The sequence below is a fragment of the Anabrus simplex genome, chromosome 12, assembly GCF_040414725.1.
Source record: "Anabrus simplex isolate iqAnaSimp1 chromosome 12, ASM4041472v1, whole genome shotgun sequence".
Lineage (NCBI taxonomy): Eukaryota > Metazoa > Arthropoda > Insecta > Orthoptera > Tettigoniidae > Anabrus > Anabrus simplex.
In genome coordinates this window covers 37,784,693-37,808,158 of record NC_090276.1, presented here as the reverse complement: position 1 = coordinate 37,808,158, position 23,466 = coordinate 37,784,693, and the positions used below count along the sequence as shown (strand labels likewise).

At 39.0% G+C, this 23,466-nt stretch overlaps 1 protein-coding gene across 4 annotated transcripts in view; it reads left to right on the top strand.

Moving 5' to 3' along the window:
• LOC136884349 (uncharacterized) overlaps positions 1-23,466 on the top strand; it is a 164,352-nt gene that overhangs the window by 87,845 nt on the left and 53,041 nt on the right. For all 4 annotated transcript variants that reach the window (XM_068229931.1, XM_067156466.2, XM_067156465.2 and 1 more), the window contains 2 exons: positions 11,137-12,144; positions 21,738-22,309. In XM_068229931.1, coding sequence (XP_068086032.1) covers positions 11,137-12,144; positions 21,738-22,309 — 1,580 coding nt within the window. The remainder of the gene's footprint in view (positions 1-11,136; positions 12,145-21,737; positions 22,310-23,466) is intronic.

Genomic DNA, 23,466 nt, shown 5'->3' with positions numbered 1-23,466 from the left:
TTCGATATCTTGTGTTCCATAAACCAGACACTAGAGTAATAATACTATTTGCATCATCAAAATCGTGCACGATTGGACTATTGGAACATCAGAGGATATGTACGGCATCTTATTCTTTACATTGGTCAACATCTGCACTTTCATTATAATCACTGTCATTACTATCAACATTATCCTCTAAATAACTAAAATTGGAGAATTCAACTTCCGATTGTAATGTGGATAACACCCGTATATCCTCAGATTCAGGAAGGTTGCACTATTTGCTGGTGAACGACATAGTTTACTCATCCCTGACGTGGCCCCTCTGCCAGTTTGCGTGCTGGGTATCCCACAGCTGATAAAGCTGATAAAGCAGGGTGTCGTATTTTTATTATTAACTCAATAATGAATCAACAGATAATCATTACACAAATTTCAATATACTGCAGAGAAATGGCTGTAATGCCCACAGAGTTTTAATAATTTCTCATGTCAGCATTGCGAGTATTGTGTAGTTATAATCGGATGTATGTCTCACTCTTAACATTACGGGTGGAGCACAGCAGTGGTCATTCTCCACGTTCACAATGCCTGAGTTTGAACGTTTTCTGATGTCAACATGACGAGAATTGCATAATTATAATCAGACGTGTGTCTCACACATAATATTACAGGCACAGCACGGCAGTGGTCATTCTCCGTGCTCGCAGTATTGTGAGCGTACCAATGTGAAGTTTAAGTTGGTTTTCCATGGTTTTGCAGTTTCACAGCAGGAATATGCTGGGGCTGTACCTTAATTAAGGCCACGGCCGCTTCCTTCCAATTCCTAGGCCTTTCCTATCCCATTGTCGCCGTAAGACATATCTGTGTCAGTGCGACGTAAAGCAAATAGCCAAAAAAAAAAAAAAAAAAAAAAAAAAAGCCACAGTTACTTCCTTCCCAGTCTCAGCCCTTTCCTTTCTTATCACTGACATAAGATCTGTGTCGGTGTAAAATTAAAAAAAAAAAGGGGGGGGTAGAGAAAAAGAAAGAAAATCCTGACAGATATTGTTTTGTTCTGTCCAGTTCCTCAGCATCATGGCCTTCGGTACTGAGGATCCTTCATTTGAGATTTTAGCTGCATCTGGTTGTCCCAATACACGGTTCACTCGCACCCCTCCTAGGGTGTGGGAACAGTGACAGAATTTTTTTTTATTTTTGGGGGTTTTTGATGTACAGTGTTATTTAGCATTAAAAAATGTAATCTTCTATTTTTGTATTACTACAAGGTAGGATATTTCAACTATTTTGATAAAGATTGCCATTGGGAACAATTATTTACAACAATAGATCCCACACTCTCTGATCCTCTCCCTCCTCACTTCTTCTGCTTCTTTCTAAGACGTCGTCTCCGAACGGAGGTTGATGATCCACACGGCCAGCTCTGATCTTGACATTTCAGCACGAGAGACCTCTTCCGATGTACAACAATGCCATCTTCGGATATCCTTCAACCTCGAGTTTCTTTGTCATCCAATGCCATACCTGCCAACTTTCCCGATTTAGGCGGGAGACTCCTGATTTTAACAGTTCTTCCCGCCTCCTGATTATTCTATTATTTCTTCCGATTTTGGCTTATTTTTTTGTGAACTTCAAACATTTGTTTTCAAATCTCACCATTTCGGCATTTTTACGCCAGTGGCCGGAAGTTCTTCGCTCATTGGCCGCTTTCAAACGAAATATCGACGTTCATTAATGTGAGAAGTGTGCGCAAATTGTTCGATGTTTATTGAAACCTGTATATCGCGATGCGTACATTGATTGTCAATCTCTCGTTCTCGTGTGCTATGTTCGTGTTCATTCACATCAGTCTAGTCAATTCCATTCTCTTTGGTCGATTCTAGAGACTAGTCGCTAGATATGGAGGCTTTCTTAGTAATTTAGTGACAGAATTTCAATTATAATGACTAGTGACTTTTCTAGAGATTTTAGGAGCCATATGGAGACAATTCTGACTAATTTTAATTTATCTCAATATAAATAAAATAGTTTTGTCTGTACATTGTTCAGAATGAAATTTCCGTACCGGTCGTGACCACAGTAACAAGGGGAAATGTACATTTTAATTTTCCGTAATTTCTGTCTGTATGTATGCACGCTCATCATGAGAAAAGCGGCTGAAGAGAATTTAATGACAATCGGTATGTAACGTCTGGTAATAAGTCGCTACAATCTAGGTCATAAATAATTTGATTCACGCTGAGTGAAATGGTAGTTTAGGGGAAGGCCTAAAAATAATTCTCAATATTTATATTATTATTGGCCCTATCGATAAAGACTACATAACTAAAGTTACATATTATTAAATTTTCTATCATTTATGTCTTATACATTTTTACCGTACCGGCTACGATAACAGAGATATTCATGAATTTATATATTTTGCTAAGTCCATATCAGCGCCGAGGTATGAGAAAATGGGTGAACAGAATTTTATGTAAAGTTGGGGAATAAGGAACTACAGTCTACGCTATAAATAATTTTATTCACTTTGTTCGAAATGGTAGTTTAGGGGAAGGTACCCGAAATTTAATTTTGAATTACCTATCTTATTGGTCATATTGAAAACTACTACATAACAAAAGTTATAGAGAATACAATTTCCGATTATTTATGTCTTACTCAGTTTTACCGTACCGACTATAATAATATTGGTGGTGACGGTCATTAAATTTTGAAGACAATTCTAAGAATGAGAAAAAAGTCATGAAGGGGTGATGGCTTGAATAATAATACCATGGGGAGTCGTGAAAGAAAGGACGACTCACTTTACATTACATTCTCAAAGATCGCAGAGTCGGAAGAAAACTAAATGTGAAGGCCTCCAATACAGAAAGCTCATAAAATTGATCAACAATAACATTATGTTGACCATTGTTTGTTGTGATGTGCTTTGTGCACTGTGGCTTTGTGTATTCTGCTGTCATTTATCTCCGATAGATGGGATTACTGCTGCGTATTGAGTATAACAGCCTGCCTGAATATTGGTGGGAAGTAGCTGGCAGGTATGAAATAGACCTTTTCCCATGAATTTTCCCTTCAATAATTAATTGTAGGATCTGGTATTTATTGCCTCTCATTTGTCCAAAGTATCTTGTTTTTCGTTGTTTTATGACAATTAGTAGTTCTCTTTGCTTTTCCATCCGGCGAAGGACCTCAACATTCAAAACTTTCAGTATCCATGGTATACGTAGAATACGTCTGTACAAATACATTTCAAATGCCTTAATTTGTTCTTGGTATTTGGGTCCAAGGTCCAACTTTCACATCCATGAAGGAGGGCAGAGAATATGTAACAGCGGGTCATTCTGATTCTTAGTGATAAGCTGAGGTCTGAGCGTATGAATAATTTTCTCATATTAATTAATTGTTTCCGGGCTTGTTCTATTCGTTCTATTCTAGATTTAACCTCTTTCATGATTCCTCCACAATCATCCGCCAATGCTTCCTTGAAGATTGCCTCAGAATAAATATTGAACAGAAGAGGAGATAATACACAACCTTGATGTTCACCTTTTCTGATTAAAGTTGTTCCTGAAGTTCCTTGATCAGTTTTGAGATCTGCTGTCTGATCCCAGTATAGATTACTGATTATACGTAGATCGTTGCGTTTAATACCAAGTTGTGGAAGAATCGTGATTAACTTTTCATGTTTAACACAGTCAAATGCCTTTCAGTAATCTATAAAACAAGCATAAACATCCACGTTCATGCACCGCTGTGTTAATACATTTAAGGACAAAAGTGCTTCACGCATGCCAAGACCATTCTTAAAACCAAATTGACTCTGATCCATGCAAGATTCACATTTCTTATATATTCGAGAGTGCATGATTCGGAGGAAAATTTGGAGTACACAAGACATCAAACTTACCAAACGGTAGTTGTCACAATGAGACAAGTTGAACTTCTTCGGCAGCGGAATGAATGTTGATTTTAGCCAGTCATATGGTATCTTTCCTGAGGCATAGATTTGATTAAATAATGATGATATGATGTCAAGGCTGGTAGATTCCTGTTCTATCATGACTTTAAGAACTTCGGCATAAACTCCATCTGGGTCCCTGGCTTTACCATTCTTCTGAAGTTTTATAGCTTGTACAACTTCATTCTTAGTTATTTCATGGCCAATTTCATTTATTCTTTCATCAGGTGTGGGGGGAATTATCCCTATCATCTTCAAAAAGAGATTTGATGTATTCCTGCCATCTTTTGAGCTTCTCTTCTACACCTAAGATGATTTCATGGTTGTCATTTCTGAGAATTTGTCCATGTTGTTTCCATTGCATTCCATTAAGCTCTTTTACCTTTTCATGCAGATTGAAAAAAAAATCATGCTTCTCTTGAAGGATCTCAATTTCTTTGCATTTGTCAGACATCCACATTTCTCGAGTTTCTCTGCATTTTCTACATATGGCTTTGTTCAATTCTTTGTATTGAATTTGATCTTTTGTTTTATATTTCCATCTTCAAGTCATCAGTTCCAGAATTTCCTCTGTCATCCAATTCTGCTGCTTTTTGTTGTTAATGTGTCCTATGTGAATGTCTTGGGCCTCAGTCAGGCTGTCTTAACAGAATTGCATGTGGATTCCACTTCTGTTGGATTTCTGTTTTCTGTTGTTTTCATCTTTTCTTCCAGAGCATTTCTCTTACATCCTGATACACTAGTTTTTTTTAATTTATATCAACATGTTTGGATGGTGGAGCATTTCTTATAGCTTTTCTAAATCTAAGCATTCTGAAATCCATTACTACTGGATTATGATCACCTTTAATATCAGCACCAGGATACGTTTTCATGGATGCCATATATTTCTTTAGATGTTGACCTACCAAAATGAAATCAGTTTGATCCCTTATAATATTTTCAGCATTATTGGAAGGTGAAGTCCATGTGTACAGTCGCCTTCGAGGAAGCTTGAAGAACGTGATAGAAACGAACAAGTCGTATTCTGCAAAAAACTGTACCGGTCTGTCTCCTTTGAAATTTCTTATTCCAAGACCATAGTTGCCCACTATATTATTTTCTACACCAGATCCAATTTTTGCATTAAAATCTCCCAAGACCAGTGTTATCTCTCCCTTTTTGGTGAGCTTCATTACTTCTTCTAAGGTGTTGTAGAAAGATTCTATTTCTTCGTCATCTTTATCAGCAGTTGGTTCATGAGCTTGAATGATGTTCTTAATCCGATGTGATGTTTGCAATCTCAATAGTGCTATAAAATCCAAAACTGATTTTGCAATAATTTATGAGACAACCACAGCAACTCCATATCTATGATTGGTGTCTGTTCCAATAATATTGAGTCATTGAGGGCTCTGATAGTGCAGAGGGGTTGGTAGAGGTGATAATGACCGTGCAGCAGCGATAGTAGGTGGCCATACACCATTATTCTTTCCTCTGTAAAATTGCGGCGTGTTGAAATGGCACGATTAACACATACGAAAGAATGGCGTGTGGAAAGAGCTTTCTCCCATACACAGTAAATAACTCGCCAGGGAATTTAGCACGTGATACCACGGCACGTTCTGTTTCCGATGTAAAGACCGTATGTGTGAATGGACCATGTCATCTAGACTGGCATGTTGTCATATACAAATTTTCAACGTAACTAAGTCGTACCTTTGGTGACTGCAGTATTTTTTGCATGTAGAGTCGAAATAAGTGTGCTGACTAACAATATGCATGAGAGAAAAAGAAAAATATTGTTGCTTGTGCCATAATCTGAACTTTTGAGGGACTTCCCATCAGATTGTGAATATTATCTGAAGTAGTGTCATGCTCTGAAGTAAACAATAGATAGAAATACCACAGGTTTTGTACATACTGGTCTCACTAGAAGAATTTTCTTAAACATCTCACATTATTTAACCTGTTTTCTTAAAGAGCCCCTCATCGATTGAATTTCTTTGGAATCAAAGTCACTATCAACGTTTGGGTCAACTTACGGTAAAACTCAACGAGAGCATCATGTGCTGTATTCTTTAGATTTCTGTTCACATTTTCCTTCGATTTCACCTTCCCGGATGAGACCTATAAATCTCAATATATTCAGTCAAAAAATGCCCTGTTAGTGTGATGAACGTCGGCCGTTCATAAACTTCAAGGCACACGTTAACATAAGCAGCACTTAGCATGTGGTGTGTTGTGTTATGGCATGATGTGGCTACTTAGCGGCTGCACCCGCAGCACATGCTATTCCATATGATTGTGCTCACAATTATACTTTTGGGGTTCTCGACCTAATCAATACTTGTATAGTGTTAATATCTATTTACGTTTAAAAGCACAGTATGTGTGGATTATACCCTATCTCAAATTACCTGGGAGATAAGAATAACTAGTCCGGCTACGTGTGCGTTGCAGTACTAGTCGCATAAAAACATCGGTCAAGAAACCGCAAAATCGATTACTAGTTGAAATAATCTGTAACTAACATATTATAAGAAGAATACAACATTTATACAATCACCAGAATGAATCAAGATGATATTCAATACAATTCTGAAGGTTAATGTACTCACCAATGTCACCTGCGGAAGAAAGATACGTTACTCAGTCTCCTCCATACCGTCGTCGTCATCACTGTCAGAGTAGTTCACGTTTATCACTATCTGTTCAACGACATCATGTACTAACTGGTGTATATCCCACATTAATTTTTCTTTGGTCTTGATGACGTGTTTTACACACATTTACCAATGTTGAGGGGTCTTTAGTTCAATCCCTTCCAGCAGCAGTTTTCTTACTTCTGCAAGGGTGAAAGATTTGTTGTTCCTAGCCACATGGACCTTAACTTGGCTCCACACGCTGTCAATTGGATTTAAAGAACAATGGTACGGAGGTAACCTTAAAACTTGCCTTCCCAATTGTGATGCAATATCATCTACTTGATATGCACCTCACGAGTCCTTAATATGCTGTTGGATGACATTAAGAAGTTCCAACTTGACATTGTTCGGTTCATAAGGGATTCCCTCCCCATCCAGAAACTTAATTATATCTCCCTTTCTCCACGATTGATTGGGCAGTTTCTCAATTCTAATTGAATGGTAGGTCTCATTGTCAATAACAGTTAATGTTATTGCCTCAAGACAAGAACATTCACAAACCATTCTTCTAATAAATCTCCACTCATGTCCTCGTGATAATCTTTCGTGGAGTTATATTCAAAACACAGTAGCCCTCCCTCCACGAAACCTTTCTCGTTGCCGATACGTGCAATTATCAAGCGTTTCCCTTTCCCCGAAGGATTCTTTAAGCCACTTGATAATCCCTTCAAGAATGCGTCCTTACTGGATTTGATAGTTTCATCACTCAATACTTCCGCACAGGTACATCCTGAATTAACCCTCGTCTCATCCAACTCCTCCTGAAACTTTATCTGATGCAAATAACGTCTTCGCTACAAAAATATTTCCTCCCTTTCAGTAAGTAGTGGTTGGCGACTACACAACATAAATTTTAAATTTGAAGTTTTTAAAAGCCTATGAAGCTTTGCACGCAAAAATGAAGGCAAGGTTTCATTACTCTTCACAAATCCTTTAGATCTTGTTGATTGTTGGTTTTCCACTTCTAAAGAAAAACTCGTGAACTTTTCACCGAATTGCGTCCTTAGTGAAACAATCATGTACTTGTTCACTAACTTTGTTTTATTCCAACTTTTTTCGGGGGAAAAAAGTCCTAGAAATGCCAGTAGTAGTGGCTACTAATCTCATCACATTTTCGAGAGTACTACCAGGATTTGCATCACTAAACTTCTTTAAAATGTTGAGAACACACTTTTTTTTCTCGACTTCTCACTGCTTTTCCCTTCTTGTGCTTTATGCGAGAAGGGCCGGGCTCACCCATCTTCCCTCCACACGGAACTTTAACTAAGGTTATGTAAACGTAAATCAAAACATTTAAGTCCTAAACACCAACACAAAGACTGACTACAAACTTAATAATTATATATTCAGAGGTGCCAACTATTACAGATTGTCCATAATTGTTACGGATTTCACCTCACGATTGCAGGATTATGGTCAAAGGAGAAATTATTACGGAAAAGCTGACATTATCACGAAAAATAATTTTCTATGGGAAAAAAGAAAAGAAGGCAAAATGTTCAATCCTTTCGAGCCTTTCTCCTAAATTGTCCCCGCTTCAATGCTTGTAAGTTGGCAATGATACCTATTCAATCGTGAGTTCCTTTTGCTACCCATAAGCGTTGTAAGATTCACTGTGAATAAAGGAGCTCAGGCGCTGCTCTTTCCCACTATAAATCCTTCAGCAATGTTGTATTTGCTGTGTTAAGTGTACCTGACAGTTGACATAAAGATTGAGAAAGAAGTTAGGCCTGCATTAAGCGCATCTGCACTGGAATCGCTTATGGTTCAGCAGACGAAAATGTCATCACAGTGGGAAGGATGCTTCAAGAAAAATTACAGTGAAAAGTAGCTGCTGCGTGAGAAACAGGCTACGGGGAATGTTTTATCACAGAACTAACAGGTTGTGTGCAAATGTTATTGTGTAATATGATATAATTTCGAATAGATTGCCAGAGGGAAGGGTTCTGCTGTTGACACATCGCCCCTCTCGAAGGGCACTTTAATGCATGAGTATTGGTTATAATTTGAAACTAAACAGTTCTTAAAAACTGAAAAGTGAAGATAAGCGGATTTAGATGACGTACATAACTTCACGCAGAAATAACATTATTTAACACATGTAAAGTATTTTTAACACCTTACCGAAAGATAGACAGTACCACCGCATTTACCACGTGTTTTTGGTATTTATCTCCCTGGTTATTTGAGATAGGGTATAGTTTAGATCCTCTGTTTGGGATCAACTTCAGCTGCTAAATGTATCATGAACATAAATGTATCAAGATAGCAATACATTAAATTTAAAATATTACACTATTTAAGATATGTGCATTTCTAAATTATGGTGATAATAACACGTTAACGTCCTCATCACGTATCTGAATTCGTTCAGGATTCACTTTCACACCTCCACGCTCAGTCCGGTGGTATTTGAAGGTGCTCTTATACGTCAGCCTTGTGTCGGTAAATTTACTGGCACGTAAAAGAACTTTTGCGGGACAAAATTTTGGCACCTCAGCGTCTCCGGAAACCATAAAACTAGTTAGGGGGACGTAAAGCAAATAACATTGAATTTAATCACACCTCCATGTACTAGTTGCAGTGATTTACACAGAGCATTGTTGATTCAGAATTCACAGTAGTACTTGGCACCATTTGGTGAGAAAAGTATAAAGGATCTGCTACGTCAGGCAGATATACACAAATTTTTCTAATGTCTGAACAGAGTCTGTGATAAAACATGGATTCAAATCAGTGACGCTGTCACATTCAGTAAAACAGGGCTGGAATTGTTTCGCTTTAAAAACCAATTTACACTGGTAGGAAAGTTCTTGTTGTCTGTTGATGTGTTGTCTTCTTGTGAGTATTGCATTTGTGGTTAGAAGAGAACCTCCCTTGAATAAATTGGTATAATTTAACTAGTTGTGAGTTGTTGACATTTGATTGTGTAATATGGGATGTCCTTTATCCCGAGCTGGTTGTTTGTGCTCGGCTATCATTTGAAGTGGGTGGGTGGGAGAGGCAAAAAATGTATAGACAACAAAAAGTACCCGCATCTAGGGCTATAGCGGGAGGAGGAGGAGGAGGAGGAGTAAATATAAAAACTGAAGAATCTACAAAATAGTAAGTTTTTTCATGCTCTCTGAGCGAATTTTGATAGAGACATCAAGGTTGAATCTAACAAATTGAGCATGGTAACAATAAAACTTTCATCAAAGGAACAATAATTACTCATGTATTACAATTAAATAGAAGTTCAGCATGGTTATACAATTAAGCTGTCATTCAATACACACTACACACTAACAAAGTAATAGACACTAGATAACTGCACAGGCGCATTCACTGAGTGAGAATGCCAGACCGAATGCGCACAGTAAGAGTGTGAATCATACCTCGCTGTCCATGACTGGCATAATTATGCCCCTGCTACCCTTCATCATAGCACGTGCTACATGCTGCTGCGCGAGTCTCCGCTACTTGTCGACTACTTGGTGTGACGCTGTACGAATCGGTTAGTCGCAATGAACGTCATTTTGTGCGTATTTCCACTAAGTATTTTTCTTAATAATTAAAGGAAGGAAGTAGCTGATAAAAACAGTAGGGACTGTACAAATTGGGGTTTTTTTTTTAGTAGTTTGTAGTTTCAGGCAATTTTTAAATAACTGTTAGGTTCGTCAGTCTGCCGAAACATTTTTTAAAATGTGGCTAAAATGGAATATATTTTTCTCCGCTAAGTGAGGGGCCCCTCCCCTTAATCGCCGGTAAGTAAACCACCAGTAAGTAAACCTGTATCACTTTCAGAAGCTGTACCACTGCCAGATTTACTCCCGCTCGTTTGTAATATACACTCGGTTTTATTCCTTGCAATATGAAGTTTGCTATGGCTGGCCATTTCTGGCGACTACCAAGCAGGGAATCGCCCTACTTTGAGACAGTTTCCTGCTGCAAGATGCCATCTATGGATGGAAGGCTTGAACTAGTTGCAGAAGGCTACCTCTCTTAAGACTGTCTGCCAGGCGTCTGTGTGTGCACGGTCACAGTCGTGTGACCTCCTGGCAAGCGGCTAGGTACGCTAATCAGTTAAACTATTTTACTTCATCCAGTGGCAGAGAAACCAAACTCTATTGCTTTGTCAGTGGAGATCTTGTGCACGCTGACGTTGTGCAATGTTTAATGCTGAACTAACCTCTTTTCTGTTCTGAGAAACAAAATTTGCTTAAAAGTAGATGTTTCCAGTTCTTCAGATGGTGAAAATTCGCAGCACATTTCCAGCATTCCTCAGCACTCTTAAAGTTTTGCAACATGCTGGGAATCTCTGGTCTAAATGCATTAAATAAGACCACTCACTTGGTATGTTACCTATGCACAATCTCCTCATACGAGGACAGGGCCGGCCAAAGTTGGTTAAGTTGCTCATCCTCTTTATTTATTCTTATCCTGCTTGATTTGTTGCCTGTATTCCAATTATGTTTGTCAAACTTAGAAGAAACTAATATTGTTTTTAAATTTTTGTTCTAGGTGTTTCATTGGAACGTCTGAATATTCGTCCCTCTTCTCGAAGCATGCCATCTTCCCAAAGACAACTGGGTCAGCCTACAGATGTCAATGTATTAAGTGCCTCATCCGTTCAGTGTAACAAAACTGTCCGACAGCAAATTTCTAATCATGATAACTTCAGTAATAGAGTCAACAGAAATTCTAGCACTCATGGATCCGACCTCGTTGTCTCTAGCAGTTCAGAATCTTGTCAGGTAAATAGGAAATTATCTCACACGGTCAATTTAGTGGACATACGAAGCTCCATCTCTCTTAATAAAGCCTGTAGTACAAGCCAAACCAATCTGCGAGACGAAGAAGAAATAGTATCTTTACAAGAGCCTAATAGGCTGGTGCCCAGAGTTAGTTTGGTTGATATAGGCAATAACTTGAAAAGTAGTCAAAAGCCATGTGCGGATTCTCCTGAAGAAATTGCTTGTATATTTGAAGGAAGGAATCTTAATCCTAGAGTTCATTTAGTAGACATTGGTAAACCAAATTATGGAGACGCAAATGATGCTGAAGTTGTGTGTTTTGCGGATAGCAGAACAGTAGAATCTCGAGTGAATTTTTTTGCAAACGATGGAACAAGTTACGATGAGTCAACTACAAGCTTAAGTGACATTAGCGTGAAACTAACGACAGACAGAAAAGTGAATGGGAGTGCTGAAATGAGCTGTAACAAGGAATTGAAAATCATGCTTCCTAAAGTGGACGTTAACACTCCTAGCCTGAACAGGAGGTCGAGGGAACCTTCGGTGTCCAGAGTTAGTGGGACCAGTGTTGTTCAGTCTTGCCCTAATGAGAACAAGAACAGTGTTTTGCATTTCCAAGACAGTATAGTGTCTCTTGTATCGTCAGGTGCCTCTCAAGTAACTCCTCAAAAGAACAATGAACGTACTAACAGTGAAATAGGAAGTTCACCCTCTGGAACCAAGTTAATACCTCGAGTGAATCTAGTGGATATCATATCATCACCTCCTAAAGCAGGTAAGAGTCAGTGTTGTTATTTAATTTTTTGCAAGAATTATAAGAATCTCTATTCAGAATTTTTTTTTTATTAAACAGCTGAAATATTATAATTTTAGGCCCTAGAAAGCAAATGATTTGAGAAAAGACTACATGGAAAGTAAAGGAAATGTACCAAGGGAGTGTGAGTAGGAGGGAGAACAGATTGGCTAAGAGTGGTTTGAAGTGAGTTAGCACACTCCCACCATCACATTTTATTGTAGTAATGGCTCATACATGGATGAAAATGGCAGAGGAAATAGGAGTTTCTACGTAAAGATGAAAACGGTGGTATTTGCAGATGATTGGATGGTATGCGGAATGTAGGGAGGAGGAAGTTCAGGAGCAGTAAGGGCAGGATGAAATAGAATAGTACAGGGATATGGCATAAAATTAAGTATATAGAAAGAGACGGTACTTACAACTAGGAAGAGGGGTAGACCAATGACTGGAGTAACAGAAGGTGAGAAAAAACTGAGGAAGGTGGAGAGCTTCAGGCAACTTAATACAGAAAAATGGAAGAAAATTTAGAAATAGTGATTGACAAGCTTATATTCTGAACAGACCTGGCCAACAGCTGTGCAGAATGATGAAATAATTCTCAAAAGTGTTAGAAGCTTGGTGTGAAGTAAATATGCCTCCTAAACAGCAAAAGAATGGCATACTATACCCCAAAACTGACATTTGCTTCAGAAACTTGGGATAATGAGGGGATGAGAGAAGAGCAGGATTCAGGCCAGTAAAATGAAATTTTTAACACATTCACTCCCAGCTCCCTCCTTTGCTAATTAATCATATAACCCAGGGAATTTTAGATGGCACCCTGACTAGCCAGGTAACATGTAACATATGGCTTTAACTTGGTATCACTCCTATAAAATCTGAAAATGTATACATACCTTCACAAGATGATCTAGTACGAGTGGGTTGGCGTGAATTCAAATCTGACTACGGTCAGGTACGATATTTTACATACGTGTAATCTAATCCAACCAAGCTCGGATATGGGAGTGAATGTGTTAATAAGAAAATTAGGAGTAACAAAAATGAATAAGAAATGATCCAGGTTAAAGAGCTAGTATAAGTGGAACCATTGCAGGATAGGATAGATGAATCACAGCTTAGGTGGTGTGCACATAGGAAGAGAATGGAGAAGAGGAGGCGAGTTAGTGACCTTGTGACTGCTATCCAATAATGAGTAAAATTTTACAAAGCTAATGATACCAAACCTTCCTTATTTTAACTTCCTCACTCCTCTGTTCCAAGCAGTTTCATCCTATCTTTCCTTGAACCATTCCATAAAGTACTTTTTTTGCTACCTTCACTATCTTCCTTCATTACCTTGGCCCACTCTTCCATCCACCACCACCCCTTCTCTGGCACCACCCTATGTGCTTCCTTCTTGACTGATACTCTTCTCTTTCTTCCACCATTCTAAAAGCACTATACATTTTCTGCACTATGTTTTTTTGTTTCATCCCTCTAGCACAGGGTTTCCTTCCCTTTTTTTTTTCCTTCATACTAGGCCTTCCACATACTGTACTACATTTGCTGCCTCTGAGTCTATTTCTGAATATTCTCCATCCTTCTTTCCCCCCCCCCCCCCCCCCCTTACCTATTTTCAGATATTCCTCCCTGGTTTTTGTCTTATTTCAGTGTCCATACTTTTATTAGTCTCTCTCTCTCTCTTGGTTTTCTGTCCCTTTCTTGTCCTTAGTTCCCCCTCAGGTTCATTAAGAGCAGTCTATGTTCTCTGATGGTATTACTTTAATATCCTTAATGCCCCTCCTAATTCGCAGTCAGATACCATATAGTCCATCACTAACTTTCTAGATCGGTTTCTGTCTTATCGCGTTATTTTATGGCTCTCTTATTTTTGAACCAAGTCTTTCCAAGCAATAACTTATTCCTTCTGATAAATCCAGCGATTTATCATCAAACTTAGTTCTTGAACTGCTTGGTTGCATAGTATTTTCCAAGGCGATTGTTCTCTCCGCCCACAGAGGACCCTTCAAGGCGAATCAGTGGTTAGTAATGGTGCATTTGTTTCACTTTAACATTATTCAAGGCCAAAAGTGAATGATCGGCCAGTATATGTGTTGTCTTGTTAGAGTAATACCAGCATGACACAATTCACAACTTCTAATAATATTTTGGTCAGTATTTCACAATATATCGACTAATCTTGTTTCTTTAAAGCAGCTTTTTCATGAGTGAATTTATGTACTTGGTTTTTATTATTAAGAAATGCACAGAAGTTGTGTATATATGTTACATAAGTTACATAAGTAATTAAGCACAATAGCCTATCAGGGGTATAACTCATTTTTTACAAGCGGTAATGTGGTAACGATCACAAGGTTGATCACACAACTCGCATATACAGTTATTCCCGGGATCGTGAAAACGTTGTTCTTGCATACTTTGTGGTGGTACCCATGCACAGCTGTTGAGGTCACCAGGTGTCGCAGGGCTTGATTCGTGTTGGCCTAGGATCGATTTACCATGGCTTCTGTAGTATAAAAGTCCAGCCAGATTTCTCTTTGTTTCTTTTGTCTTTCGAGGAGCAGTTTATTCGAGCTGTCAGTAGATGGGAGTCTTGTACGCAGTTCTTCTATAAAGATCGGTTCTCTCGCTAGCTCGTACACTAGCCTCGACTTGGTTTTTAAAACATGGATACCACATTTCATTTATGAGAAGAATTTCTGCTCCTTAACCATATCACTGCTGCTGGGCTGAGTTCAGACAGTAGAGGTGACCTTCCGAGCTCAAGATTTCGGGTTCGATCCTGTCTGTCCAATGGTATTTGAAGGTGTTCAAATACATTGGCTTCATTTCGGTAGATTTTCTGGCACTTAAAAGAACTCTGTGGGGAAAAATTCCAGCACCTTTGAGTCTCGAAAAAACCATAAAAGTAATTATTGGTTCATAAAACCAATGTTATTATCATCATCATAATCATCACATGGCTGCCTATATATTTGGGCGATTCATAAACTAAGAATATTTGCTCATATTGACTGTGCAGCTGGTTTTGCATGAGCTGTATTGAACTTAATGTAGTAATTTGCCTGATGGATTTATTGGTCCATTGCTGGCCTCGCAGTGTAGTGGTAACATGCCTACCTTTTACATAGAGGTCCCGGGTTCGATTCCTGGCCAGGTCAGAGAATTTTACCTGGAACTGAGGACTGGTTCGAGGTCGACTCAGCCTACGTGATTACAATTTAGGAGCTATCTGACGGTGAGATGGCGACCCCGATCTAGAAAGCAAAGAAGAATGACTGAGAGGATTCGTCGTACTGACTACATGACACCTCGTAATCTGCAGACCTTTGGGCTGAGCAGCGGTTGCTTAACTCTTTCCCGCAGATTGCGTAGTAAAGCATACTGAAGTTGCACATTGTCTCCCGCGGGTTGCGTAGTAAAGCATACTCGACTTTCAAACCGACTTCCTCTGCCATCTGTCTGCTAAACATATAACTTTTTGGAACCAGCGAATTCTCTATGCTTCCTAGTTACTACTGGCTTGCACGGAATCCTAAAATAAAGTGTTCTTTTATACGTTTTCTTAGATAGAACAGACAGCTGACTGAATGTAAACACACTGCAGCAACATGGCTGCTCATAACCACTTGAAGGCGGAAGATATTTGTTACAAATTAGATCAGTATGTTGACAAATACAATGGTAGTGAGTTTGAAGTTGTAGATATGATAATAAAAATAGTATGGGAAGCATTTGGGACAGGGTATGAATCTGAGAGAAATCGAAATACGGCACAGGACAGGAAATGTTCATTCAGGTACCGTCTAGTTTTAAAATATTAGGCCTACTTGTAAAATACATAATTGTCGGTTTTAATACTTCAGTTAATTATCTTTCGGACTATGAGCCTCTACTTGATTACATAATAGCCTATTCCAACTAATGTCAGTTTATCTTCCAATCCCATTCATTCAAAAATTGCTTATAGTTTGTATGTCCGAGAGGAAGCACGATTTGCTATCGAAATATCTTCATCCGACTGATCCCGAAAATGAAACAAATTGGGAGATTCAGGGTGAATTCCTACGTTCTCTGCATTACCAAGAAAATAAGAGCCCCATCTTGTCCAGCAATTTAGACTGACTTCAAGAACAAGCAATTTAACATTATGCACCATATTGGATGCTTCCTGATGTACCATTCTGAACAGGGGGGGGGGGGTCTTGCGTGTAATTAGGTGATCTCATTGTATCATTTTAGAATAAATATTGTGTATTTTCCATTGTTAAAAAATTTGAAATTGATATCTTAAATGGTTTTTACAGAAAAAAAATATTTAGTGAAGGTACTCCACAACTATATCTGACAAGCAAATTATTACTCTAGGTTTCGCCCGACAGTGAGTCAATGATATTCCGTGGGAAAGGGTTAATAGGCCAAAGCCATTTGGGGCTGTCGCACCATGGGTTGGGTTTGGTTTGGTTTGTTTTTATTTAGTAGTGCATAACGTATTCAATGTCCATGTAGATTGCGGATTACAATTCACCCACGGTAACCTCTGTCTGTCGTATAAGGCGACTAAAAAGGAAAACCGAGTAACTCCCGAGATAAGGAGTCCTCCTCCACCGTGTTAATGGCCTCTTAGGAGGGTGGATGAGCAGTTGAAGGTTCAGGGCAATCTCTTGCCCTTGAGATGGGAAACCATCCCTAAAGGTGGAAGAACCTATAGGTCAATGGCATGAGGATGTAGAAAGCAATGGGAAACTACTACATTAAAGATCGTAAGAATATCCCATGTATAGTAGCCATACTGAGTTCTGATGATAGAGTTGATTCTACTGATCATGGAAATCAGAAGTTAAGATCCAGCAGGAGTGGGAACAACAGCGAGGCCTCTCCGGTCGTCATCCCGCGAAATCCTCGCAAGGAAAACAAATTTTTTATTGGCACATGTAATTTTAATACATTGGTCAAATTGGGAAGGTTGGAGAAACTAAAAAATTCAATGGTGAAGAACAGATTAGATATTCTAGGTGTACGTGAGACAAGATGGGCCGGCAATGAGGACTTCAGATCGGAGGACTTAAGAAAAATTCATAATGGCAACAATAGTACCAGAAGTAGTGGAGTGGCAATCGTGTTGGGAGGTGAATGGCTCCACCATGTTGAGAACACTTATATTAATGACAGAATCCTAATGTTGTAAAAGCCAGACCAGTAGACTTGGTCTTAATACAAGTGTATTTTCCCACTACCAACAGTAAGGATGATGATGTAGAAGAGCTGTATGAAAACAGCAAAGAACTATTTGAAATTGTTGACAAGAATGCCAGTGTGATTTTGATGGGTGATTTTAGTGTTTCTGTATGTTCAAATGAAAATGTTCAATACAGTGGTAAATTTGGTCTGGGAGAAACAAATTCAAGAGGCAGAAGACTGTTAGAATTTTGGGGGCAGCACAAGAAGGTCATATCAAACATGTTTTGAGGTTCCCAAAGATGTCATATTTGGAAAGCCGCTGGAGATGCAAGAAGATAGTGGTAAAACACAGGTACAGAAATCAAGTGAAATCCAATCATAGTTATCCAGGTGCTGAAATCAACAGTGATCACATTCTTGTTGCAGCTAAATGTGATGTCAGATTCTAGAAGTCTCAAACAGCTTCAAGATTCTTACTTACTTACTTACTTACTTACTTACTTACTTACTTACTTACTTATCCGGCGCTACAGCCCTGTGTGAGCCTTGGCCTCTTCTACGATAGTCCGCCATCTACTTCGATCCTGAGCAGCTGCTCTCCATGGGCGGATGTTCATTGCACTTACTTATCTGGCACTACAGCCCTGTGTGAGCCTTGGCCTCTTCTACGATAGTCCGCCATCTACTTCGATCCTGAACAGCTGCTCTCCATGGGCGGATGTTCATTGCCCTCAGGTCGGCTTCAACTTCATCGCTCTATCTATTACGGGGCCTTCCTTGTCGCCGTCTTTTGTCTACTCAGGATTTAACTACTTTTCTTGGCATTCGAAATTCCTCCATTCTTTCCACATGGCCAAGCCCTCGCAGTCTTTGTGCCTTAATAAATCTAACTATATCCTCCTGGTCTAATATGTTCTGTATTTCAGCATTCGTCCTTATCCTCCAACCATTCTGGTCTTGAATTGGGCTATATATTAGTCTAATAATCTTTCTTTCAAATATTCTTAATTTATTTGCATCATCAACTAAAAGGTTCCAGGCTTCTGAGCCATGTCACTACAGGTCTAATAAGGGTCTTATATATTTTGAATTTTGTAGGTTTAGACAATAGACGAGATTTAAATAATGTAAGATTTGCATAATAGGCCCTGTTTCCAGCTATTATTCTACGATGTATCTCCTCACTTATTCTGTTATTGTTTGTCAACATGGTTCCCAAATACTCAAAACTTCATACATTCTCAAAATTATGCCCATTTATTGTCAGATTATCTTGACTATTTCTGCCCTCTATAACAGTCACATGCATATACTTGGATTTACTGTCTTTCACCTTCAATCCTATCCGTTTTCCTGCTTCCTCCATTTCAAGAAACATTTTCTTCAAATATCTATCATTCCTGGCCATTAACACTACATCATCTGCACACGCACAAATTTGTTTAGATTTGTATACAATATTTCCGGTATCCATTATTTTTTCAAGGACTTGGTTAATTGCCAGGTTAAACAAAGTAGCTGAGAGTGCATCACCTTGTCTGACTCCTATATTAAGAGCAAACTCATTTCCAATTCTTCCATCCACCATCACCTTTGCCTAATCAGTTTCTGTGGTATTCCTGTTGTCTCCATATATTCATATAGCTTATCCTTGTATATACTGTCAAATGCTTGTCTAAAATCTACAAACAACATACATAGATCTATATTATGCTCATAGCATTTTTATTGTTTGACGTACCACGAATATTTGATCTAATGTGTCTCCTATTTCGCCTGATGCCACACTGTACTTCATCCAATCTCTCTTCAGCAGATGGAGTCAGATATTGTAATAATATATTTGAAAATACTTTATAGATGATATTGAGTAATGTAATTCCCCTATAGTTAGTGCATTCATATTTATTTCCCTTCTTATATATTGGGAAAATTATTCCTGTATTCCACTCATCAGGTATCCGTTCTTCCTCCCAAATCTTAATAATCAGTTCATGTATCTCTTGTAGCATTTCTTTGCTACTATTTTTAATCATTTCACTTGTTATTCCGTCTTCTCCTGCTGCTTTATGGTTATTTAATTTTGCAATAGCATTTTCTACATCTTTCAGCCCATTGTTCTGGCCCACTCTGCTCCATATGCCTTTCACTTTCTTCCACCTCTTCTCTTTCCTTATTACGGAGCTCTCGGAAGTATTCGGTCCATCTTTCACTTATTTCCTCTTCATTCTGTAATAGCTTGCCTTCTTTATTCTTACAACCATTCAGTCTTGGCTTATACCCCTTCCTGAAATAATTTTCATTATAGAACTCCTTTGTCCTCTTGCATATTAGTCTGCCAAGCCCACTGTAATGCATGCACCAACCAGCCCTATGAGAGACATTTTCACACCATTTATAGTAGGGACTGGCTGCATAAGGAATGACATTACTAGCATCGCTCATACCTCAGCCACTTTCATATTGTCAAAGCCAAGGATGAGACTGAGACAGGTCAATGAAAGTAACAAATGTATTCTAGCCCCTACCGGAAGACATAGTGCACTGTAAACACTACATCCTGCCAGCAAAGGCATGGGGATCTCTTATGATCTGTAATAAGATTTTCTCTGTGTCATTTAAAAAAAAATTAATTTTGAAGAATAGTGGCTGTGTTCTTCAGCAGGTTACCTCTGGATTAGAATGGCCAGAAGTGTGTCTCACAGCTGTGTTCAAAGTTGTTACCGAACATTCTCAGAACTGCAAACTCTGTTCAAGATGGGTACAATGGATGCTCACAGATGGGCACAAAGCTGAACGAATGGGTTCTCCGTTGACTTTCTTGGAGCATCATGAACATTATGACAAGCTCTTCAACCAAATTGTCAGAAACGGATGAATTATGGGTTTTGAAATAAATTCTCTAAAAAAAAAAAAAAAAAAAAAAAAAAAAAAAAAAAAAAAAAAAAAAAAAAAAGTAAAAGCAGCCCAAAAAAGGCATTTTAGCTCACAGATAGTATTTTAATTCATTTTTAAGTTTAACGGCCTTGTAACAACCGCCCCCCGTCGCACACTACCCCCCCCCCCCCCCTTCCACCTATATGTCCTTTACTAACATTAGTTTTTAAAGTCAACAAATATTTAACTATGTGATTGCTTTATGGTGTTTTATCTAAGCTTTTGTGTATGCAGCTGATGATGATCGCAAAACGATCAAAACATGTCCTGTTATTCTTAATGATTTTATAAATTGCCAAAGGCAAAATAAAAGAAAGGTATCGATTAGGTGGAAATATTTTCTTATATTGATTAGATGCAGTAGCCATGCGTCTTGGTGCGTGTGCTGTTTACCAACTGATGAGCCCAACTTAGCACACTGGGGCAAAACGCTGGCAACCAGGAATTAGTTAGCTGGAAAATTTATAATGTCCAATAACGGACCAACTATTTTGGTATCATTTATGGGATGCTTCGATGCTGGTGTATGCTCCATGAACCTTGCACAAACTACACAAGACCAATTGTGGGTAGCAGTGCAAAATGCGTGGGTCCAAATCCCTCCTGAACTATTCCAACACCATGTAGAGTCGATGCCTCGCTGTATTGCTGCTGTTTTGAGGGCTTGCGGAGTAGCAACTCGTTATCAACATCACATTCAGTGTCTTCCCATTACTTTTGCCACTCCATGAATATACACTCGCACACTTTCCGAACATGATGCCTAATAGGTGAAACCCGTATATGTTCATTGTGGTGCAGTGCTCGCGTTCCCATATGTATGGGTAAAATTGTCATGCTTTGATTTTGCACTTCGATCTTCAAAGAGGTTCCATGTTAAAGGTGTGATGAGCAAACACTTGATACACATAGGTTTGTCTCAACAACTTAATAATTTGAACTCAGTTTTAATTGTTTTCTCTTATGATTGTGTAGTCCACTGCAGGAGTTGCACGTTCTTCCACAGTGCCTGTAGATATTTCCAGAAAGGCCTGCTTGTAGGAAATCAGTCCGTTGTTGGTGTCTCCTCTATCTTCTGTCTTCTGCACCATGTTGGCGATTAGCTTTGAATATGTGGACACCATTATAAATATGTCCTTCAGAGAGACCAATACAATGATGCTTAGACTTGGTTTACAAACAACAGTCTTGGAAGTAAATGAGGGAGCAGATCTAGTTGCAAGTAGAGGATTGTGAAGGCACTTAATTCACAGATATTTGCAGACAATGTTGAAAGGCATAATGGTCTACAATGAAGATTGATGGATGTACTGTATCAACCTCATCTATAAGGTCGCATTCATTTTTATTTTTGTGAATGTCATGACTTGTTAATTTATAAGATAATTTTAGTAGTAATTGCTAAACTCTATTAAGCCTTCTAAAATTATTCATTATTTAATTTGTTTTAGGTTCGAAGCCAAACGGAAGGAAAGTTATCTCTTCTTCAGAGAAAGTTCAAGAAGTAGGACAGGCAGGTGAAAAGAAGTCGGTTGTAGCTTTACACAGAGATGCCGTCGAGGAGTTACAGAAGAAAAGTGTCCATAATGGTCGGTTTCGTAAACGAAGAACACCTACAGCTGTCCCAGGCGATTCCTCTCCTGTATTATCAAGAAATGTAGTTCAGTTTTCTGTTCCCGGGAGGAAATCTGAGGATGACATTCGGCCTGTGAGAAAGGAAGAGCAGTCTCCAATTGTTAGTCCACAGAAGGTTCCTACACCTACTGGCAGGAAGAGAATGGCCCCATTAAATGTTACAGCAATCTCTTCAGATGACATGCTTCAAAGTCGATATCAGGGAAAGAAGCCTTCATCTTTGTCTAGACTGGAGGCTATTCAGAATAGTATTCAGTCAGTTACAGAATCCATGAATCAGCAGAGATCTGTTGTGGATATCAGTGAAAGTCAGCCAATGGTTAACGGTCTTGCCGAGGAGTCAGCTGAACCTAGGCCAGCTGACAGAGTTCAAGGACCATCTGTGCAGGTATTCATTTCAACATATGTGTATATATGTGGAAATAGTAGACTGTAAAGGTTAACCCACTGAATGCTTTTTAGGCCAGTCATATTTTGCTTGTGCATGTACCCTCAAGGACATTCACCTGTGCTGTGCCAAGATTACTTCAAGTGCTAATTTTGATCTTGGGGTGTACACTGCCCTAACAAGAGTGAGAAACTGATTCTAGAATATTTTGCTTGTGCATGTACCCTGAATAACAATCGCCCATGCTGTGCCAAGATACCTTCAAGTGCTAATTTTTATCTTCAAGTGTTCACTGTCCTAAAAAGACTGAGAAAATAATCATACAAGAGCTTAACTTTATACAGAGTATCACTATTATTGCCTTGTGTTGCATTATTATTGAAATGAATGAATTTAGAAATCTGTTCATATCTGTTCCTAGACATTATATGCTCATTGTATAAAAAACAGAACACCTTGAAAGACTAGAGATAGGAAGTTCATATTCACAGGACATGTTCATTAGTATGTTCTGCAGAAACTGTTGGCATTTCAGTCGCCTAGGTTCAGCATGTGTCTTGTTGCCTAGTAGGCACTGGATCCTCCATGGGCACTGATAACTTGTTCCATGCGTAATGGCATCAATGCGTATAAAGCGCGAATGGCGTCCTGGGGTATAGCAATCCATGTTGCATTCTCCTGGTTCCACAGTTCATCTTGGTGGTTGGCATTGAGTCACAGCACTGTACCCGTCGTTTCACCATATCCCACACATTTTCGATTGGCGACTAGTCCGATAATCGGGCAGGCCAGGGCAACAGTCTGACATCCTGTGACAAGAGGGCACGTGTTCGTGCAGCAACATGTGTTTGCGCATTGTCCTGTTAAAATATGGCGCCTGGGGTGTATGGCTACGGGTCGCAGAATGTCATTCACGTAGGTCAGACGGGTCACAGTGCACTGGACACACACCAGCTATGATTTGTGGTTGTACCCAATAGCACCCCACGCCATAAGGCCTTGATTTGGCGCTGTGTGTGGTGTGCGAATGCAGTCAATGTGATGCCTCTCCCCCTGTATGCCGTGAATCAAAACACTGCCATCATTTTCAAATAAACAGAACCTGAATTCGTCCAAAAACACTATCTGCTGCCATTTCTGTCCCCAGTGATATCATT